This window comes from Mustela lutreola, chromosome 14 (genome assembly GCF_030435805.1).
Source record: "Mustela lutreola isolate mMusLut2 chromosome 14, mMusLut2.pri, whole genome shotgun sequence".
NCBI lineage: Eukaryota > Metazoa > Chordata > Mammalia > Carnivora > Mustelidae > Mustela > Mustela lutreola.
Window position 1 is genome coordinate 19,948,595 of NC_081303.1, and position 22,272 is coordinate 19,970,866.

The 22,272-nt window shown below is 44.4% G+C and overlaps 1 protein-coding gene across 1 annotated transcript in view; it reads right to left on the bottom strand.

Annotated features, from left to right (window-relative positions):
- Nucleotides 1-658: 658 nt before the first annotated feature.
- COLGALT2 (collagen beta(1-O)galactosyltransferase 2) overlaps nt 659-22,272 on the bottom strand; it is a 109,776-nt gene continuing 88,162 nt past the window's right edge. Inside the window, exons 7-12 of the mRNA XM_059145441.1 lie at nt 18,115-18,191; nt 14,156-14,262; nt 10,420-10,552; nt 9,180-9,307; nt 5,232-5,438; nt 659-3,704 (exon numbers count right to left, since the gene is read on the bottom strand). Coding sequence (XP_059001424.1) covers nt 3,428-3,704; nt 5,232-5,438; nt 9,180-9,307; nt 10,420-10,552; nt 14,156-14,262; nt 18,115-18,191 — 929 coding nt within the window. The 3' untranslated portion in view covers nt 659-3,427. The remainder of the gene's footprint in view (nt 3,705-5,231; nt 5,439-9,179; nt 9,308-10,419; nt 10,553-14,155; nt 14,263-18,114; nt 18,192-22,272) is intronic.

Genomic DNA, 22,272 nt, shown 5'->3' on the forward strand with positions numbered 1-22,272 from the left:
ATGCCTAACTGACTGAGCCACCCAGGCACTCCATCCATGGATATCACTTCGGGATCTTTTCTCTACCACTTTGTTTACTTGGGGAGAATGTCTCACACTGTAGGAGCCTCTTGGGAAGACTCACCTTTACCTTACACTTTATTTCACCGTAAGGGAAAAGACCCAAGTTTGTAGCTGAATGGGAACTATCTCTTGTTTTGGCGCCAACATTTTCCTGGAAATGTCTGCATTATCTTCAGGAAAGAAACCAAACCTAGCATTCCCCCAGAAACAATGGCCTCTGTACTCATGACAGATGATAGCCCAGGGAGGGCGGGTAAGGGCCTTGTCATCATGACAGGGTCTCCATCTTGCTTCCTGTCACCTGCCCCAACACATCCCTGACGTCTCAGAACCTCCAATCCCCCGTCACTCCCCAGCAGGCCCCTTCCCAATCCCACACCTTTGCAGTGCCTAGAACACATCTGAAATTTTTTTTTTTTTTTGCCCCAGGATTAAGTTCTTTGGCCCTGGACAAGCTGGTATCTTTTGATGAATGGTTAGACTGACTTACAGTACAAAACTATAAGACAGGCCCTCCCGTCGCACCTTCCCACTGGGGACTCTTATCTTTCAGTAGCCTAGAAAATTTTTCTGCTTACTCCCCTCTACCCAGCAGCCTAAAATAACTCCCATGGACAGGAAGGTCAGTGACCACCTTTTCTTGTCCTTCATGGGGGTGAGCAGCCCTGATGGTCATCTCTGGCCTCCGACATCCTTGGTCCAGAGCACACTGGAAAGGTCCACCAGCGATGGCCATCGGCCGGTGTCGGCAGAACCAGTGAACAATCACAGTGATGAGCTATTTTTTTTTTTTTTAATTTTTCACCAAGATCTCTAGAAGGCAAGTCGTTTATCACTTCCCCTCCCCGCAATGACACAGCGTGACAGACAGTGCAGGATGCTGGGATGCCGGCTCTTCTCGTGCCCCAGAGCTCCTGCAGGAGGCCCCAGGGAGCCCAAAGCAAGACCCATGCGGTGTGTCCTCTGCAGATCATAGGTGCTCAGTCCACATTCAGTAGCACCAGCACCGCTGATGTCCTCATAGTCCAGAAGAGTCCACCTTGGATCCCTAGATCCAGAGAGCGGTCCAGATCGGGATTTCAGACCGGGGTTATCTTCCAGAGGCAAAGAGCAGGTGCCATGGCTGAGGCAAAGTCTTCTGACGCTGCCAAAGGCAAATGACTGAAGACCAGAGGGGAGGCAGGAAGAATAGCGAGGTCAAGGAACCCCGGGATTATGGGAGAGACGACTTTTTAAAAACAAACGCGGTGTGCGGAGCACAGTGTTCACAACAAAAGAGCACTGCTTGGGATCCCAGACCCGAGCAGGCGGAAGCAAAGGCTGGGCTAACAAAGCCAGAACTTGGTTCACAGTAGACAGTCCTAATCTACAATTCTAGAATTTAAGATCAATATCTTTTAAGGACAAGAATTCATAACCCCATCAGACCAGCTGACAGCAAAAGGAAAAAAAGAATGTTCTCCATTAAACAAAACCACACAAAAGTCCATGCAATCTTTCTCCACTCCCAATCTCCCGACCACCTCCCACCCTCTTAAAAAAAAAATATCGTGAAAGTCAGGCACACTGGCACGCACGCAGATTTACACAAACAAAATACAAAATAACCCAGGAAACCTTAGAGATCACCTAAGTGTTTTTCACTAGCTCCCCAGATGTTCCTTCTGTTTTTCTAGGAAAAAACAAAAAGCGTCAGGCTCTGACAGGTATGCCTAAGTATAAAGACTGAGGCCGACCGAGATCCCCTTCCTCAGCCTCCTTGCTTACTAGTCAACGTGGACTAGTATCGACAGTAAGTCAAGAATGAGGGCCAAGGCTGGTGTTCGTGGAAGGTGAGCTGCCTTGTTGTCCCACAGCCCGGGGGCCCTCACCGGGGAACGCTAAGCCAGGTTCACGTGGCAACCTGCCCGTGGGCTCTGCTCCAAAGCGTGAAGCTCACAGAGGAGTGTGTGGGGAAGCTATTTCTGGAGGCAAAGTCTTACTGCTTGCAGGAGGACGAGCACAAACCTGAGGCAAACCATCTTGAGATATCTGAGGAACACAGATTGCGGAACTGGCAAAGAACATGTAGCCCAACACTGCACTTTCCAGAAAATCACTCTATGAGGAAAGCGGGGAGGGCATCGATCTTTCCAGGAGGCCGATTCCAAGAGTTTCCCTGGTCGTTGGCCTAAATCAGTGGAGCCGTCCACTGTTTCTGACCAAGGTCTGTCATCTGAAACGCAAAAACATTTGTTTCCAGATGGTGAGACTCTCCCACTCCACAGGCCTCCCTGAAGAGCTGGGCTGGGAAATGCGGGAGAACCAGATCGCATACTTGGGGCTCCCCGGGGCGCAATGAAAGCTTGAAAAATCTGTTTCTCAGCCTTATCTTACAGGCCTCTCCCCTACGTTTTATAGAATAAATAATTCAAAATCGAATGAAAAACTCAGGCAAGGACAGTTGCTGGCCTAAAAATGTGCTCTGCCTCTTAAGAGTGACTCATAAAAGTCACACTCACAATTTGTTCCCAGGCTCTGGCGTGGAGAGGCGCGCGAGACGTGCCGCGGCAGCACAGGGTGCCCTGGGACAGAAGACACCAGCGAGACCCCAGTCCGAACTCTTATATATTAAATTTATCTTCATAAATAGAGCATCCTAACTCAAGTGACCACAATAGAAGGCCAAAATCTGAGTTCTTGTTTTCCTCAGAGATCTACACAAACCTTCAAATGTCTACTAAACTCTACCCACATGGCAAACTTGAGGCCTCTCTAGGAGAGCTTCAGTCGCCATGATAGTCAAAGGCCAAGTTTCAGACAGACCGAAATACCCACCCCTATTGGATAACGAGGACTGAGATGAACAGCTCACGTTGGCTCCTGAGAGAATTCCTTTAAACCAACGCCCAATTAATTTGCTTTCAAACGATTTGACCCCCCTCCCTTGCAAACATGTTACATACACAAGGTTTCAAGGTCACACCTATGATATGAAATGGGCCCATGAGACCAACGGATGTGGTCTAATTGGCTCAGCTGCCTTGCCTGCCCGTTTGTTGACTTGACTACCTTTCTCAGGGATGAGTCTCTGGGCCATACTGTTCATCCTTAATGTAGGAAGCAGTATCATACCGATAAAGACGAAGGGCTGGGTATCTGGGTTGAGGTTTATCTTGATGGTTGCCTTAAAGCCTATCTTCTAGCCATCTTAGGAAATTTGGGTTAAGTTTCCCTCTTATCCTCCCCTGTCAAAAATATATCCATTTTGCTCAATCACAGTAGACCACTTTGGTTAGAGGACTGTGACCACTACAAGACACTGGAGCAAACAGATGAACAGCCCATTGGAAAAATCGAGGGTGGGGAATCCCCCATGGAGACTTCATAGCTCATCCCTCGAAGGCACTGTGTCCAGGGAGGTTGGCGACGGCAGGGCCTCTGTGTTCTTGGCGTTGCGGTGGATGTGACCTTGCTTCCGGGACTTCCAGGAATGGGTCCTGTCCCAGTCAGTGGCTACTGTCTCATTGTCCCAGATGGTTGAGGTCTCCGTGTCACTCAGATACCCAGGCTGGCCCGTGTAGTGCGTGGGGTAGATGAGCAAGGGTTCCGCGGAGAAGGCCTTCAGGTCCCTGGGTTCATAATACTCCTTGTACTCAGCTCTGCAAACAAGAGGAGTAGGCGTGCGTGAGTGAGGGGCTTCGACATTTAGCAAATGGTGCGGGGCAGGAAGGGCAGAGAGGCCGTGCTGGTCAGCTCTTACATTGTCATGAACATCTCTGATGATTTTTCAAGTTGTGCCCTTTGGGGAAACATTTAGTCTACAAACACAATAGAAGTTTCTTTAAAAGTTTTCAAATGATCTAAACAAACACGCAAAAAGAAAGGTTATTTCTGATGTATTTGGTTGGATTCCGCTAAAAGATGAATTTCAGGTCTCACTCTAAAAGCTAAGAATTATGCTCTGTCGGACCATCCTGAGAGATAAAGGTGATCACTTTGCAGAAGATGCCCTATTCTTGGATTAATAAATCAGTTGAAATCTGAACAGCAGTGGTGGGATAAGTCACACAGTTAGGCTTGGAGGTACGCCAACTTGGCTTTGCATCCCAGCACCCTGTGGGTGTGAAGGGGAGGATGACTCACTCCCCCTCCCCCATGCGGATTATGCGAGGTGACATCTGCTTGGCTCCTAGCTCAGTTAGTACAGTGTAGGCATTAGCTTCCTGTCTATCACAGGGATGATGGTGACCTCCATATTCCTGATAGGACATGGATATAAAGTCAGTGGTATCAAAGCAGGTGAGGACACCCATCTTCACCAAGGACAGGGACAAAATAAGTCAGATGCAGGACACAAATTCTTAACTAGTGAAATGAAGCCCAGTTAGTAAAGAGATCACCTGGCAACCGAAAGAAGGAGCCAAGGTAGAACCTGGGCTCCTGCTCCATTAATGAATTTAGGACTCATTGATTGAGAAGCTACTATGGGTAAAGTTGGGATTAGGTTTTCAGGACGTGGGGATGTGAGACTGTTCCTGCCTCAGTGGGCTCACAGGTTAGTGGGGAGACTGACAGATAACCACACATCTCCATATCCTTCAAACAACGCTAGGTCTGAATAAGGTCCTGTGTTAGGGCAACCTTGAGCGTCACCCTGACCCCCTTCTTCCATGGACACCCTGCTCAGGGGCCACCTCCCACCTCCCCAAGACTCAGACACACTGCTGTGATTGCAGGTCTCACCGTACATCACGAGGACTGCTCATGAGTCTCAATTCCCAGCCAGACTGTGAGCTCTGCAGGGAGTGGGACCCCTGTCTGGCCAACGAGTACACACAATGGACTGAAAAATGAACTGAATGCTTGAAGGTGCTCAGGAAGATGACCTTCAGTTTCACCTTCGGGTGTGTGAGTTTATGGAAATGAGAAGATCAAAAACAAGGGAGGACTGAGCACAATATGTCTGGGTAAACTACATACTGGGTTTATTCCAAAGGAAGCCCCCCCAACCCCGCTGCCAAGCCTCGGCTTCCCCATCTCTAAAAGGGGACAGTTACTCTGGTCAGCCTTTCTGAGTCATGATTAGGGGAAGATCATTTAGGAAAGCAGCGCAGCTTTAGAAAACACCAGGCACGACATACGAGTGGGGTGTGCCCGCGACGGGCAGGCAGTGTGGGGAGACTCACACAGGATGCTTGTTGTACATGACTGGCAGGAACTCGTCCACTGGCAGCATCTTCCCGAAGGGATCAGCTCCAACCAGCTTCTGTGCTCCTTCCAGAGAGATGACATAGCCCAGCGTCCAGTAGGAGTAGTCGGCTTCGACCAGATTCCCCACGTTGGGCACCACTTTCTCCGGCTCCTTCACCTGCATCCTCTTCCTGCCGATATAACTAAAAGAGAGCGGATGGAGGAGCAAAATCCCTATTTGAATATCAGACCTCTGGAAGAACAGAGCACAGGTTTTGCAGATTCTTTTGAAAGCTGGGACCCACTGTGTCTTACACCAAAAGTATCACCACAACCTGCATCCAATCACCAGTGATGACTGGCACCTTCCGTGAAGGTGGCCATTTTCCTGGCCCCGTTTGCCAACATCCCAACTGCTCCTGCTCTGCGCTGGGCTCCAGCCCGGAAGTTCAACTCTAGGGAGACTAAGAGATCCCTCTGATCATTTCCCAAAGACGGTGTGGGACTTCCAGCTGTGTTTATAGATGTTGGAAGTAGACAAAAAAGGGGCAGAGGTGAGATCCTGAGGTTTCAAGTCCCTAGAGTTTCAGCCTTTGATGGTCTCCAGAAAGCTCTCCAGATGCTGGTGGTAAACACAGGACAGAAAAGGCTGTGGGGAAGACACAGTCTACAGTCTACGGTCAAAGACCTTGCAACCTAAGTGGCCCCAAGGGAGTCCTTCCTGGGGAGAAAGAGTGACTAAGCTTGCCTGGCTTTCTCTTCCTCACACACGTCTAGCTCTGCCCTCACTTTGCTCTGAGAAAAGCACCCAGGCAGGGCCGGTCCTTCTCCAACAGCTTCTGCAACAGAAGATATCCACTCGGCCAGTCAAGCTTTCCCACAGTCTACTCACGGACCTGTGATCCGTCACCTTTCTCTGGAACCTGCTTGTTTTCCACCTGCTTGGAGCAAGCTGAGGAGGGGAGGGCCTCCTGCCTGGGGGTGAAGTTGCTTTCCTCTATTTTGCCTTAAGACACTCTCTTTCAGTATTGAATGGATTGCTCTTGTCAAGACTTCCCGGGATTCGTAGCACGTGTCGTTGCTCACCTTCTCAGGACACCGAACACAGACCCTCTCGGCCACTGTCCCTTCAGATCAAACCATCCAGAATTTCTCATGGACCATTAGGGAGAAGAGAAACTCCCACTGAGCGCTGGACACGGGGCTAGAAGGCAAGGGCCCGAGTTTGTACTCAATGGGTTCGTTGAACATAGTTTAAGTTAAAATTTTAAAAATAAAACTGACGAAGTGTAAAATATTTTTTCCATTACACAAAACTGCTTTGGTAGGACTGCAGTTTATTGCAGCAGCTGAAAACTTAGCATCTAGGCTGAGATCTGTCGTAAGCATAAAATACACACTGGACGTTAAAGATGGTGGAAAAGGGTGCCCGGGCGGCGCAGCCAGTTAAGCGTCTGACTCTTGGTTTTGGCTCTGGTCATGATCTCAGGGTCCTGAGATCAAGCCCCATGTAGGGCTCCATGTGGGGTGTGGAGCCTACTTGAGATTCTCTCTTGCCCTCTCCCTCTGCCTCTCTCTCTCTCTCCCTCTCATTCCCTCTAAACAAACAAAAAATGAAAAATCTTTAAAACAGACACAAAACCAAAAAGCATTGTAGACTATCTCATTAATAGTTTTAAAATATTGATTACATGTTAAAGTAATAATATTTAGCGATGTTAGGGTAAACAAAATGTATTATTAAATTCACCTAATGTATTTTTTACCATTCAAATGGGATCACTAGATATTTTCAAATAATGCATGTGGCTCCTGCCATGTTACTGTTGGACAGCACTGCCCTAGATGATTCCAATGGTTTGTTCAACTCTTCCCATTTACTATTTCTTTTTGGGGGGAGAAACATAACATAGCAGCCATGGACAGCTTATCAGCTTTCATGTTTTGAGCTTCAGGAACATTTTTTTGTTGTTCATTTTAGAACAGGATAGGTGAGGGGTGCCTGGGTGGCTTAGTCAGTTAGGTGTCTGACTCTTGATTTCAGCTCAGGTCATGATCTCAGCATTGTGTGATCAAGCCCTGTGTTGGGCTTTGCACTCAGTGCAGAGTCTGCCTAAGATCCTATCACTTTCTCTTGCTTACCCCTCCCCCCCGGCAATGGCTTGCATCCTCTCTCTGTATCTCTCTTGGAAGGAAGGAAGAGGGGGAGGGAGGAAGGGAGGAAGGAAGGAAGAAAGAGAGAAGACAAATTTGAAACCACCGTCATTCTTTAAGAGTATATAAACAATATTAATGGCATATTTTGACTTGATCAGTCTGTGAAATTTAGAAAAGATTTTTGTTTTGTGTCCCTATCATTCCCTGTATCCATGTCCTTATCCAATCATTCTGCTTTCTTGGATCTGTTTTTAAGATTATTTATTTCTTTATTTATTTGTCAGAGAGAGAGAGAGAGCACAAGCAGGGGAGAAGCAGGCAGAGGGAGAAGCAGGCTCCCCACTGAGCAAGGAGCCCAACGTGGGACTCCATCCCAGGACCCTGAGATCATGACCTGAGCTGACGGCAGATGCTTAATTGACTGAGCCATCCAAGTGTCCCCAATTTGTTGGTTCTTTGTCCCAAGAAATGTACCAGCTAAACCACAGGTGGACAAGAACATGTGTCAGTCATAGGGCTCTCCAAGTTGAGTCCTCTGATTCCAAGTCTGAAGTAAAAGTTGCTTTTTCAGGTCCTGTGAGCATAAAATGACTTCCGGGCTCCATGCCTGTGAGGAGCAGCCGCAGGCGGCAGAGCTAGAGACTCAGACCGAGGTGCGGGGCCTTCTGGAGGATTACAGGAACAGACAAGGATCCTAAGGGACAGTGCAGAATCTAATCACACGGCTGACATCTGAGACGGAGCCAGTGTCTTGATATTACACAGTGCTGATTTCTGGGTCTATTCCCCATGGGTTAGTTGAGTCACTACTAGGTTTCGTTTGGGTTCAGAATGGTATGTTTCCTGAGAGACCAAGTATTTCACTTGGGCCCATAGCTCCGTTTCCCTCCGAGGTTGGGAGGCGCAGGGACAGCTTGCCTGCTGCAGCCACTCCAAAGGAACAGGCTCTGCTTTGATGAAATTGCCTTTGACACACAGCTGGGAAGCGTACATAATGCTCGGGAACTTTCTGCCTCACTGGAGAGAAGTACAAAATGTCATTCGGTTTATAGAGAAAGAGAGAGAGAGGGAGGGAGAGACAGAGAGAGGCGAGGAAGAGAGGGGGAGACGGGAGATGGAGAGAGAGAGAGAGAGGGCGGAAGGGCGCGAGGGAGCGTGAGGGAAAGAGAGAGGCCTAGGTCCCAGAGACAGCTCTCAGAGCATCAGTAAGTGTCAACTCAGAACCAGCATTGCCTTGGGAAGCCTGATTTTCCCATGACGAGCTCTGACCCTCCACCGAACCCAGCTCAGTGTTCTTACTGTTTGCACACTTCCCTTCCCAAGAGAGGCACTCTCCGGCTGACCTTCAGCCCCCAGACTGTCAGAGGCGACAGAGGAAACCTGCTCTCAAGTGTGACACAGGACTTTTGGCCTTGAATGAATGCCTCCCCCTCTCTCTTCCCACCTCCCCAGGCACTGCTACCTCACTGTGGGCGGGGGGGGGGCGGGGGGGGGTTCTGCTGCGCTTCTACACGAGCGCTCAGTCTGAAGACCCCTGACCAGCAGGCAGACTCTGGGTCTCCCAAAGAATCTCCCACAGTTTCTTTCTCAGCCCACAGAGTACACAGATCCAGAAACGGGGGGCTACCGTCCACTCACTTCCTGTTTGTGGGAACATCTGTGGAGAGAAAGTCAGGAAATGGAAGCGGGAGCTGTGTCTCCCATCAGCTGGGGAGGCGGGGCTTGCTGCCCCTTGAATAGGTCGGAATCCTCTCACTGCTCTGGGATAAGCTTGTCTTGTCACTCACATCAGTTCCCAATCCAGCTGAGCCCGGTCAATGTCATCCATCAGCTTCATCAGCTTCTTCTTGAACTGATGCTCGAAGCGCACGTCATCTTCAATAACCAGGGTCTTCTCCAGCTCTCGGTCGATCACCTATAGAGGTCATCAGTGGGAAGAGATCTCATGAGAAGTCCAGTGCCTATTTTTTATTAAGGTAAATATATATTAAAATGTCGAGAAGACAGAAGCAGAGTAGGTAATAGCTCATTACTGGAATCTAAGCAAATGCCATCAGAGGTAAACTGGATAAATAAACTGGGGTCTGCTTTCCCCAGTGAGGATGTACGATCTATAATCAAATGCAATATTATAAGATGAACCTCCCAACTGTGGTCCTGGGAGGATGTACCTCAACACCCTGCGGTTCCATTCGTATAAATGGAAGTACAAAAGCAGACAAAACTATTTTGGGCTGTTAGAAGTCAAGACGGTGATTACCCTTGGGGACTGTTTCCCTAGAAGGAAATATGGAAGATGTGCTTTTGGGGTGCTGGTAACCTGTTTCTTGACCAGGGTGCTGGTTGACATGGCTGTATTGTTATCCCATTTGTGAAATTTCATTGGCCTATATTTTACGATCTATTTAATTTTGTATTTATCTATTACATTTCACTTAAAGTTTAAAGAAAAAAAAAAGATTGGCATAGACTGGGTCATTCAAAGAGGGAAGGCATTCAAGGGGCCCTTCTTTAGGGACTTTCTCTTTTCTTGTGGGAACTGACCCTTAATCAGAAGGCCCACACTCACATACCTCCCTCCAAGCCATGAGTTCATGTCCTGTCTTTGCCACTTCTTATATAGACAAGATATTTAATTATTTTCTCTTGGATAAAATGGGCCCATGTGTCTTGATTGACTTCATATGATTTCTGTGTGCCTTCTTGTACGAAATCATTTAATAAATGATGGCATGCTAGATACACACAATACAAGGCATTCCTACTACGGACAAGGATACACCAAAAGGAGTCTGGCCTCTTGAACATGCGTGTCTTCCCCTGTCATCATCCCAAGTGGCAACAAGGCCCCTTCTCCTTGTTTGTCACTTGCCTTGTGTCAGAGGGAGACATGAGGCAACAGAAACTTCCAAGTGTACTTCCAGAACAGAATGGGTCCACTTTATATCTGGCCCTAATTCACCTACAAAGTCCCACTTTCCTTCTTCCTCATTACACAATTGCCTGTCTAAATCAAGCACTATTTACCTCTTTCCAGACAGAGTAGTGGCTGAGAAAGCAGCCGATTTCACCCCTGGTGAGAGGCCTAGAGGAGTAGGGATCTCGATATCCGGGCAGCATTTCAATATTCAGGGCCTTCAGCTGGCTTGTGTTGAGTGCTCTGCGTGACAGAGAACATGGCTGAAAATTAACAGTTGAGATATCCCCACTACAGAAGCCAGAAAGAGAGAGTTCTGGATGTTCCTCAGAACATCTGGATGTTCCTATCCCATCACTCCTCAGGGAAGGATACAATGATGTCTTATACCTGGTATATCCCTCACAATTGCCAACAAAGTTCTAAGTATCACCATTTTTTTGACAGTTTGAAAAGGTATTTTCCTAAGGAAGGACAAGTGGCTAATAGCATTAAATACTGGAGGGGATGACAGGAAGAATTGTGAACATGTGCGTGTCCTTTCTTTGGACCTAATTTTCTTTTTTAACTTAAGAACAAAAAGAGACAATCTTGTGAGCAGAAAGAGAAGTGACTCACTACATATAAAGTATTCGCAACAAGATTAATAGCTGATTCTCAGAAACCATGGAGGCCAGAAGGCAGGAAGCCAACATATTCAAAGTGCTACTTGAAAAAGACTGTCAACCCAAAATTCTATATCTGGTCAGACTATCCTTCAAAAATAAAGGAGAAATTACATTATTTCCACATAAACAAAAGCTGAGGGATTGTCACTAGCAGATCTGCTCTACAAGAAATGCCAAAGGGAGTTCTAAGGCTGCTATGAAAGGAAATTAGAGAGCAACCTAAATCCATATTAAAGAAATAAAGAGCACAGGGTCATGTAACCACATAGGGTAAATATAAATGACAGTTTAATGTTTTTCACTGATAAATCTTTTTTTCTCTTTAAATTTTCTGATTTAAATTATAGCTGCATAAAGCAAAAATGGTAAGGCTCTGTTATAAGGTTTTTAATATAGAAAGAAGTCATTTGTTTGACAACAATAGAACAAAGGATGGTGAAAAGAATGAAGCAGTATGGAAGCTAAGCTTCTGTAGACCCCTGAAATTCAGTTGTTTTTTTAATCAAGATATAATTGACTTATTATATTAGTGTCAGGTATACACCATAATGACTTGATATTTGTGCATACTATGAAATGATCACTACACTAAGTTTAGTTAATGTCCATCCCCTCACCTAGTGACAAAATTTTTTCTTATGATGACAATTTTTAAAATCTACTCTCTTAGCAACATTCATACATATGCAATGCATATTGTTAGCTATGGTCACCATGTGGTACATGACAGCCCCAAGACTTATCTATTTCACAACTGGAAGTTTGTACATTTTCATCCCTTTCACCCATGTTACCCACCTTCCAACCCTGCCTCTGGTAATCACCTCTGTCCTCTGTATCTGTGAATATGGGTTTTTTTTCTCTTTAGATTCCACATATAAATGAGACCATATGGTATCTGTCTTTTTCTGTCTGATTTATTTCACTTAGCATAAGGTCCTCAAAAGCCATCTTTGTTCTTACAAATGGCAGGACTTCGTTAATGGACGAATAATATTTTCTTGTATATATTTACATACTCCACACCTTTCTAATCCATTCATCCACTGACAGAACTCTTAGGTTCCTTTTGTAAATAATGTTGCAATGAACATGGGGATACATATATGGGTTGGTTTATTTTCCCCTAGGTTGATTTTTCATTTTCTTTGAATAAATACCCCAAAGTGGAGCTGCTGGGTCATACGGTATTTCTATTTTTAATTTTTTGAGGAACCTCCATACTGTTTCCCATAGTGGCTGCACCAGTTTGCATTCCTACCAACAATACATTAGTGTTCCCTTCTTGTTACATCTTTGTCAACACTTGCTATTTCTCGTCTTTTTGATAATGGCCATTCTAACAAGTATGAGGTGATATCTCATTGTGGTTCTGATTTGCATTCCCCTGATAATTAGTGATGTTGAGTATCTTTTAATGTACCTGTTGATAACCAGCATGTCTTCTTTAGAAAAATGTCTACTTAGAACCTTTGCCCATTTTTGAAATAAAGTTATTTGGGCTTTTTGTTTATACTATTGAGTTATATGAGTCTTTATATATTGTGGAAATTAATGCCTTATCAGGTATATGATTTGCAAATATTTTCTCCTATTAGGTAGGTTGCCTTTTCATTTTGTAGATAATTGCTATATTTACTATATAGTAATTACTTTATAGTAATTACTAATTTACTATATAGTCCCACTTGTTTATTTTTGCTTTTGGGGTCAAATCCAAAAAAAAAAAAAATTGGCACAACTAATGTGAGGACCTTAGCCCCTATGTTTTCTTCTAGGAAGTTTGCATCAATATAAACTAGATTGCTGTACATTGAAATGTTAATTGTAATCTCCATGGCAGTCACTGAGAAAATAACTAAAAATATATATAGCAAAAGAAACAAGAGAATTAAAATGGTAGAGTAGAAGGTATCTTTTTAACACAAGAAGGCAATAACGAGGAACAGAATGTCAAAAATTTCATAGTATTGTATCTCCAACAAGAGACTTGAATGAGGAACAAATAAAGAACTCTCATAATTCAACTCACTTCCCTTGGTCCACGTGGCCTATAAATAAAATTTGGGCTCTTAAGTATTTGAAGAAGTGGTTCCCCAACTCCAGTGCACCAAAGAACAGGGCTGCCAGCTTTAGCAAGAAAAACATGGAACATCCAGTCAAATTTAAATCCCACATAAACAATGAGTAATTTCTTAGTGTAAGTAAGCCCATGCAATGTTTGGGACAAATTTAACTGAGTGTCCTATATTTTATATTTTAACTGAGTGGCAACCTTACCTAAGAATCAACCTTACCTAAGAATTTGAGGCTTCTTAAATACAGATTCCCAGTCCTAGCCCTAGAGATCAGGATTCAGCAGCTGTAGGCAGGGACCCAGGAATCTGCTTAACCCTGGAGACTCTGACATGGGTGTCCAGGCCACATTTTGAGAAACTAATTAAATTCTCCCACAGTCATAAGACACTTCACAATAGCTTCTAGCCATATTCCTTAGAGCCATTTGTATTCCAAATTACATAAAACATGGAACTGCAGGTTTTGCAAAAATCGACGCCTTGAAATAAAGTGTCAAATAAAAGGGCAAAGGAAAATGAGATAATAAACAACAGCCATAGCAAAACCCTTGAAGGAATTCAACCAAGTTCCCTTTGTGAATTTCCTGCCATATTCTTGGGAAACGTGATCAACCCAGGCAGGCTCTGGCAAGGTCTCACGCAACAGGACATACAGATCATTGTGCATGTTCCCCCATTTATTCTCCTCCCCCATTTACTCACCTCAGGTGCCCCAGGTTTGGCAACTTTGGTCTAAATCAGGCTCTGAATGCAACTCGAAATGCATTCCTTCCAATATATTATATGAAGCTGGAAACCACCACAACCATTGTGAAAACCCCCAGAGAAAGGGGGAAATCACTTCCATTGCAAGCCTTCAGCATAATGAAGACCAGAGTTCGCTGGATGATGACTGGATTGCAGGCCTACTCTACCTGGTGAAATTAATTTAAATGCTGCTCTCATTCACAACGCTTTTCCCAAAGTAGACTGCGTGTGGCGGTTAGAACAGCATGTCTTCTAATGACTCTAGATTCCTCCCGCCGAGCACTAACCCTCTGTCAGAGAGGGCACCTTCCCACTCCAACCACAACTGCAATTCAAGAAAAAACCCAACCCACTTTCCATCCACAGCCTCGACAATCTTGACCTCAATCTCTTGCTCGTACAGGGTGCGTAACATCCGGTCCCGCCTGTCCTTTCTGCGCTTGAGGTTGATCATGAAAATCTACCACAGGGAGGAAAAAGGAAAAGAAACACAGATTATTCAAGTCTTCCTTTAGGCTGTTTGAAAAGTTAAGTAAATGTAAGGACCAAAGTTAGTTAGAAGAAAGAGTGGGAAAAAAAAAAAAACAAAAAAAGGAAAACCGTGGTGAAGATCTGTTTACATTTCATATCAAGTCAAATGATATTAATCCAAACAGAATGACTTTCAAAATTGAACCACCTGCAGTGACTTCACCCTCTCTTTGTTTCTCTGATGCCTGTTGGTGGACAGGTTTGCCCTGTTCTTGAGATAGGAAAGTTCACAAAGTTACTCTTGAGGAGGCCAAGCGTGAATTAAACCCCAAACAGAAGACTCAGAGGTAGGAGGCAGTCGGGCATGTGGTCAGACTTATTTAGCAGCCCCAAGTCCACATCCTGACTGTTATTTACTAAGTATTTTCCTTGGCCCAGTTCCCAGGCCTCAGTTTCCTCATCTGTGAAACTGGGATGATCCTGGTCCTATCTCACGGGTTCTCAATATTAGCTATTCTTCGATCTCATATCCATTGTAATAAATTTCAAGTCATTCAAAGAATGAGAAAAATCTAGTCTTAACACATTCCTTGCATTTCCAAAGGATTCAAACAGAATTATCAAGATCGTAATGTTGGGAGATTCTTTGCCAGAATTATTCAACTCCCCTAGAGACAAGGGGATTTTTTTGGAAAGAAGTAAAGAGAAGGGGCTCTACTCTTAAAGGCAGCCCTTTGAGGGAACAGAGAAATGGAAAGGCGTCATCTCCACATCATACTCGTCCGTGAAGTCTCCAGGTTCCTTTCCCATGAGGGCTGGGTTCATCTATGGCCTCTCATCTTAGCCCCTATGTTCCTGATGGCTGCCTGAAATACATACATACCATGAAACCACAGCAGGGAATTATGGGTAGCGAGATGGTCCTGACTATTCTCAGATTTAAGGAGCCATGGAAATACCTGAAGACTCATGAATGCTCTTATAGGTAAATATGTGTATTCCCAAGGTCTTTTTGCTACAAACAATGACAAACTCACTCTGAACATTAAACTAGGCCTCTAAGAGTAGGAGATTTCAGCTGCCGGCAAGAAATATTGATGACACGTAGTCTGTAGCATAGAAAAGGAGACCGTACAGGAATAAGTGGGATGGCACTGGCTTCATCCTGACTTAACGACCCAGATCACTTTGAGGAAGACATTGGATGCTTCACGGTCCAGTTCCCTTGTTTGTAAAAGGGAGAGTTGAACCACCTCACCTCACAAGAACAACACAGATTAAAATGCCTATGCTATGTGGTTTAGACAAAGCTTGCTTTATGTCAAGTCCAGAACAAAAAAGAAACTAGGTCTTGTAACCAGCCTGGGTACTGGGGCTGAAGATTTGGTTCACTTATTCTGAGTATAACCATCAATATGTTCTATGTTTTACTGGATCAAAAGCTACACTAAAATTTCAACCCATCCTTCCAAAATATTCTCACTTCCATCCATTTATATAGCTCTGGGCCAGGAAACTGATGGGAGAACAAGATGTCCTCTTTAAAGAAATTATCCTCTGATTTAGGGCAAAGTAAATTTGGGGCATCATGATTTCATTACTTCTCTGATGACCTAACTGAGTTGATTTCATTACTTCTCTTGATTACTTAACTGAGTATTTATTTTTAACATAATTTCTGTGGTGACTCTACTTGCCTTGTAACTTGGGACCTTGTAACTTAATGGTTGTGTTCTTTTACATTTCATGTTCTTCCTGTTTAGGATCACAGTGTGATGGGCCATGTTTCATCCCACAATTTTAAAAGATACGGAAAGGAAGGGGCATTTCCTCCCGTGTGTGCATGGAGCTGCCCGAGGTCACTCCAGGAGAACAAAAACAAACCCGAACAAAAAAATGAACAGAAATACAACAAAAAGTCCCCTCACACCAGAGCCCTCTAGTCTGGGAAGACTTTAGTAAATAATAATTCAGTCCCAGCTTTTGCCAGGACAAGCGCAGTAAAAATTGTAGCCATGAACGAGAAACACAGACGGCTTGCTCATACTTTGTGGATAGCAAACAGAGAAAGAACCACAGAGCCAAATGCAGCCCAGACACCACCACCAAGGTCATGGAGTACTCGGAGAATGAAAAAAGCCCATGAAAATCCCCCTTCTCCACCATGTTATCTTTGTTCTTACACCCGCAGCACCTCCTAGAGTTGGCATTTTCCAAAGACTTCCAGCAGGGACCCAGTCCTTACAGCCCCGTCCAAATGGAAGACCAGAGCTAGAAGATCCCAGTTTTGTCCCATTTGATTTCCCTTGGCTTGCTCCTCTGAGGAATGTGTTTATTTAATTAACTAATTTATTTTTAGAGGAATGTGTCTAAATAGAAAAATGAATCTATGTAGAGACACCTGGGTCCTTTCACCTGGAGAACGGAGGGCTGACGAGGGTTGCCGGGAAGGACAGCTCGAGTGAGACGTGGAAGCTGGTCCAGTGCGTGATGGCGACCAGATCTCTCTGCAGCCCCGATTGTTTTAAAAAATTATTTGCACTTTATTCTAATTCCTCTCTCCCACATTAAAATCATCTCTTCTCATCCTACCCTCCGTGGAAACAGCATCATAGCTGCTAACTCTTTCCATTTAATATTCAGGAAATATTCTTTCCCATTCCTGAAGCCCAGATTCACGACAATTTTATACAAGAATTACCAGTGTTCCTCCCAGCAGCTTTTAGATGGCTGTACCTGGGGACATGTGTGACCCAGCAAAGAGCGATAAACAAGGCTTTTTCTTTGACTGGAGCGATGGTGGGAACGCACAGCACAAAGCCAGGCCTACAACCATACCCAGAATCCATGGAAAAATTCTATCTCAGTTTGTGGATTCCTGAGGCACTGTCCTACCCTCTAGACCACCAAAGGCTTGAATATGATCTGCAGCTACATGACCGAAGGGATCCACAAAGGATTCTGTGACTTGGGAGTCACACTTTGGGTACTCCCAAGTAGCTGTAGTGTGTGTTACCAAGAGAGGTATCTCTTTATACTCCTGCTTCCTTCTTCATGCGATCAAAACTGTACAATAAATATGGCCCTTGGGGTGTTATGAAGTTCTTACCCACTAAAAGGAGGAATTTCACAATAAGTTTCTTTTTTTCTCTTTTTCCTTTCCCTCTCAGTCCTGCCTTCAACCTTTTTCCATGGAAGAATAGCACAGAGAAAACAAAACACAGACTGTGCCAGAATGGTTTCTATGCACTCAGAATAAAGCTAAGGTCCTTGAATACTTAAAACATTCTCCTCTTTACCCTTGAATCTTGATAGAAAGGTTCACAAAATATAGCGGTATCTGCTCCTAGAAAATATAAAATTTGCTCTTGATTAAATAGTAACTTCTTTCCAACCCAATGACTAATTCATTTTCACCATGATGCTCCTTTTTAAAAAAAGTTTTTTTGTTTGAGTATCGCTGACACACAATATTACATTAGTTTCAGGTGCATGTGATTCTCTTTTTTCATCTTTTATCTTTATTTGTTTATTTTCTTTATTATTTTAAGTAGGCTCCGCACCCAGCGTGAGGCTTGAACTCATGACTTCTTGAGTCCAAGAGTTGCATACTACACTGACTGACCTGGCCAGGCACCCCCAAATGCTCCTTTTTTAAGATGAGCAAGCTGAGACATGTCACAGACTGAGAGGTTTTCCCAAGACCTTGGTGCCTTTTCAGCCACCAAGCCAGTTTCGCTGGCTCTCAGATGTAGGATCTGGCTTGCCCTCCAATACAAACATGTAAGCATGCCACATACATGCACATACGTGCACATGCACACACAGACACCTTTCCTACCTCATCGAATCCCATCTTGTCTGGATATTTAGGGACAGCTGAAACAAACTGTGAGGGTTCCATTGGAGGACCGTCAACTGGAAGACACAAGAAACACACAGAGGGCTTTGTTAGTGAAAGGCTCAGGGAAGAGGATTCCATCCACACACCTGGTGTCTGGGAACACAGTCTGGATGTCCGGGCTGGGGATAACTGCCTGGCAGTTCTCCGGGACTGAGTGGCTACACAAGAACCCTGATGGCCAGGGTTTCCAGAATGCTTGTTCATATGCAGACTGCAATATTCACTCCATTTCCCTTAAGACTTATTTTCAGAGGAGATGACAGTCAGTCTAGGGTAATGGTTAAGAGTGAAGGCCCTGGAGTCAGATGGTCTGGGTCCAAACTTTGCTCTGTGAAGATCTGGAAGAGTTAAGTGACCTCTCCAAGCTTGTCTCCTCATGTGTAAAATCAGGATGATAAAAGTATATCTCTCGTATGGGCTATGGTAAGCGCTGTGAAGTGTGTAAACCTGGCGATTCATAGACCTGTACCCTTGGGGCTATTAATATATTATATTTTAATAAAATTTTTTTTAAAAAAGTGTATCTCTTAGGGTGTTGTGAAATTTAAGTGAGTCCTGCACACAAAGCACTCACCACAGTAAAATGGACACTGGAAAAACTCAGTAACTTTTCAGCTGTTACTTAATGTGGCTCATAATGAAAGACCTCAAAAGTAGGCCAGACTTCTTCTAAATAATGCTTTCTCTGTATATTTTCAAGGGGACTAGTCTAGGACTATTTTTATCCCATTCAGGCAGGTTTAGCTACAGGTATGCAAAAGGTCCTTTATTTTAACAGAAATTTGCCTTTGAGGGCCAGCCCACATCACAAAACTTGGTACAGGGCTAACAGGTAAATGTCCAGGTAGGGGGACACTGCATACAAGATTCTCTTATTTCATACTCCAAAAAAAGTTTTCTTTACAAACTATACATTTGAAAGTTCGGAGGCCATGTTGAGTGGGGAGTCTGGAAAGGTTTTGAGGATTTGGGGAATTGCAAATCCAAAGTACTCCTTTGGTTTTCCTTAAAGGGGTAATACAAAGAACACCCGGTGAGAGCTGGTCACTTGGGTGGCTTGAGGAACTGCCGGTGGCGGCCATCACTACTGCTCAGTAGTCGCCATCTCCTCCACTCCAGGCAGATGAGAAGAATCACTTCCTCACACTTGAAGTTGGTCATGGGCTCATGAATCTCTACTTCTCAGCTCTCCAAGCCCTCCTTCCACCCTGTCCCAGCCCACCACAACGGTCACAGTAGCAGATGTTGATAAAGGAGAAGCCACACACATTGGAAGCAGCCTAGAATCATGTGCCAGCATCTGGAGGACAGGTGCCCAGAAGGACGCGAGGACCACTGTGGACTTTGTGTTGCAAGAAATAGGCCATTGCTGTAGGAAGCCAATGAGATTTTTGTCACTATTTGATACCCCAGCATAACTTCTTCATCCTTCTGACTGAGATACTGTCCAAAGAGTATTATTTGTTTAATGTATCCTTCCCTGGGGTATTAAAGAGAAACCACGACGTCACAATGTCCAGTTTCTCTTATGATCGAATGATGTGAAGTTCTAGAAGGTAGTGAGACGGGTTTCCTCAGTCCAACACAAGAACTGGTCTTATTCCTTCAAGCTTGACCCCTATGGTCACATTTTTGTGAATACACAGTGCCTGTGTTTCTGTTTCCATTAGAAGCTCAGAATATTTTGTTCCTTTCTGCTCCACCCCACTCCTCATTAATTTTTTTTAAATCAACAAATATTGTTGGAGGAGCCACCATGTACAGAGTTAGGCTTTTGAGAGAAAGGAACTTAGCATACAAACTCCTTCTTGTTCATAATGTTGTTGGACGGGCTGCCTGGCTCTTCCTCCTTGTGTCTTGCAGTTGGGAGGGGGTTACATTTTGAGTTCCCCTTTTCACGCTGTTGGTCTCTGTTTGGCACTCACATGGCCTGCGTGGCTTTAACAATTCATCCAAAGAGACTGCTTTTAGCCACTTTGCTTCCATCAAACATGGGCAGTCATTGCAATCACAGGACAAGTGTCCCCCACAAGTCACAAGTGGTTGGCTTCTGAAAGCCACCATTGAGCAAAAATATGAGAAATATGTCTGGGTTTTGTCCCCAAAGACTGAGCAAAGCCACGGGGAAAGACAGGGAACGATAAAGTTAGAACTAAGAAATTAACTGTGCAAGAAGAAGAGATGTGTCTTTGTCTCATCAGAGTTGAAGGTTAGGTATATCCCAGCTTTGGTTTGGGGTCATTTCTGACTCCATCATTCATAATTTGAATCCCTCTCTAGACATAGCCCCTCACTGTGCCATACCAACTGAGACAATATGCTTCATTGGCTCCTGGATAGTTTCAAGACCTAAGAATAATAATCACAGTCATTATGATAGAGATCTTATTAACTACTGAACTCTGGGCTACACTCTTGACGTATATAGTCACAGTTATTTAATTTTCACAAGTCCTTATTTTTACAGATAAGGAAATAAAGGCTTCAACAACTTGCCCAAGGACACTGATAGAGCTGGTATTTGAACCTAAGTCTGCCTCCTAAACCCTTTACCCCCACTCGGCTTGCCCCCGAAGCTGGTCCTTTGTAGTCACTGGCATCAAGCTGTGTTGGCAAGTGGGCTGAATTCACAGCTCAGTTAGCCAAGTCTTTCTCCTGGGTGACCATTTTTTCTGCAGTCTACACTGGACACACACCATCCAGCAGCATACAATGCTCCAGCCCAGTCATGCCCCCCCATCAAAATATTTGAGAGATCATGTTTGTACCAAATCCTAACTAAATCATAATCATTTAATCATAAACCTAAAGTTGTCCTGAACTTCTTTGACTGCTGTAGTCACCACCCTAGCTCAGATTCTCACTCACCATGATTGGGCTATTTTAAAAATTTAATTAATTAATTTACTTCTTTTAGAGAGGGAGAGAGCATGAGCTGCTGGGGATGGACAGAGGGAGAGTGAGAGAGAATCTTAAGTAGGCTCTGCATTCAGCATGGAACCCAACGCTAGGCTGGATCTCACGACCTTGAGATCATGACCTGAGCCAAAATCGAGTGTCAGACACTTAACCAACTGAGCCACCCAAGCGTCCCCATTCTTGGGCTATTTTAATATTTTCAAAATCTCATGCACTTAGTCTTGCCTCGTCTTAACTCATTATGCACACTATTGTAAAAATAGTCTTCTTCAAGCACGATGCTGTTCTCAACAAAAACGGTCACACTCAACACTTGCAATTTGTTAAGTGCTTTCATATTCATGACATCATTTATCCTCATTTATCTTTTGGTTGTTTTTATAGATGAAGAAATTAAGACCCACCCAGATGGGGACTTGCCCAAGGTCAAATAGGGAGTAAATGGTGCCAAGATCCAATAGTGAGTAATTGGTAAGATCACTGGACAGCTCAACTTCATGTCCAATAATCTTAATAATCTTTACATGACATTCTGTGGCTTCAGAATGTTGTTACTGAGAAGGGGCACCTGAGATCTCTCATCAGCTCATGCTCTGACTAGCAAGACCAATCCCCACATGCCTCATATAACCCTTTGACTTCTTTCACCTTTATAAGAAGTAGCCTCCAATTTTCTGAGCAGGAAGCACATTCCCAAATTTTCTATATGGCTCCTAACATACAAAGTGAGTGAGTCTGGGTAGAGCAATGGACAGAGTGCTTCCTGCGAGCCTTAGCAGGTGCTACACCCCAGCTCCCAGCCCACCCCAGCTCCTCACTCTGCTCTCTGAAACTCCAGTCTGTAGTTCATCAACTCTTTGACGTTTCAGTCCCTTACTTTCTCTGAATGTCTCTTCACCTTTTTTATTTTAACTAAAAATTGGTTTCCTTTGGAGGACACTGCTTCCCTTTCACCCATCAGGGTAGAAGCTGATTTTTCTTATCGCCCCTAATTCCCCTCCCAAATTGTTTCCCTTTCATCCCTCAAAACTCCCAGTTTCTTGAAGTGTTTATTAGCCCCCTCTGCCCCCTGGTCATGCCTCTTCAGCCACTGATGATGACAGCCTTGGGCTCACAGTCTTGCTGTCCTTACCGTCACTATTTTTTTTTTTTTAAGATTTAATTTATTTATTTGAC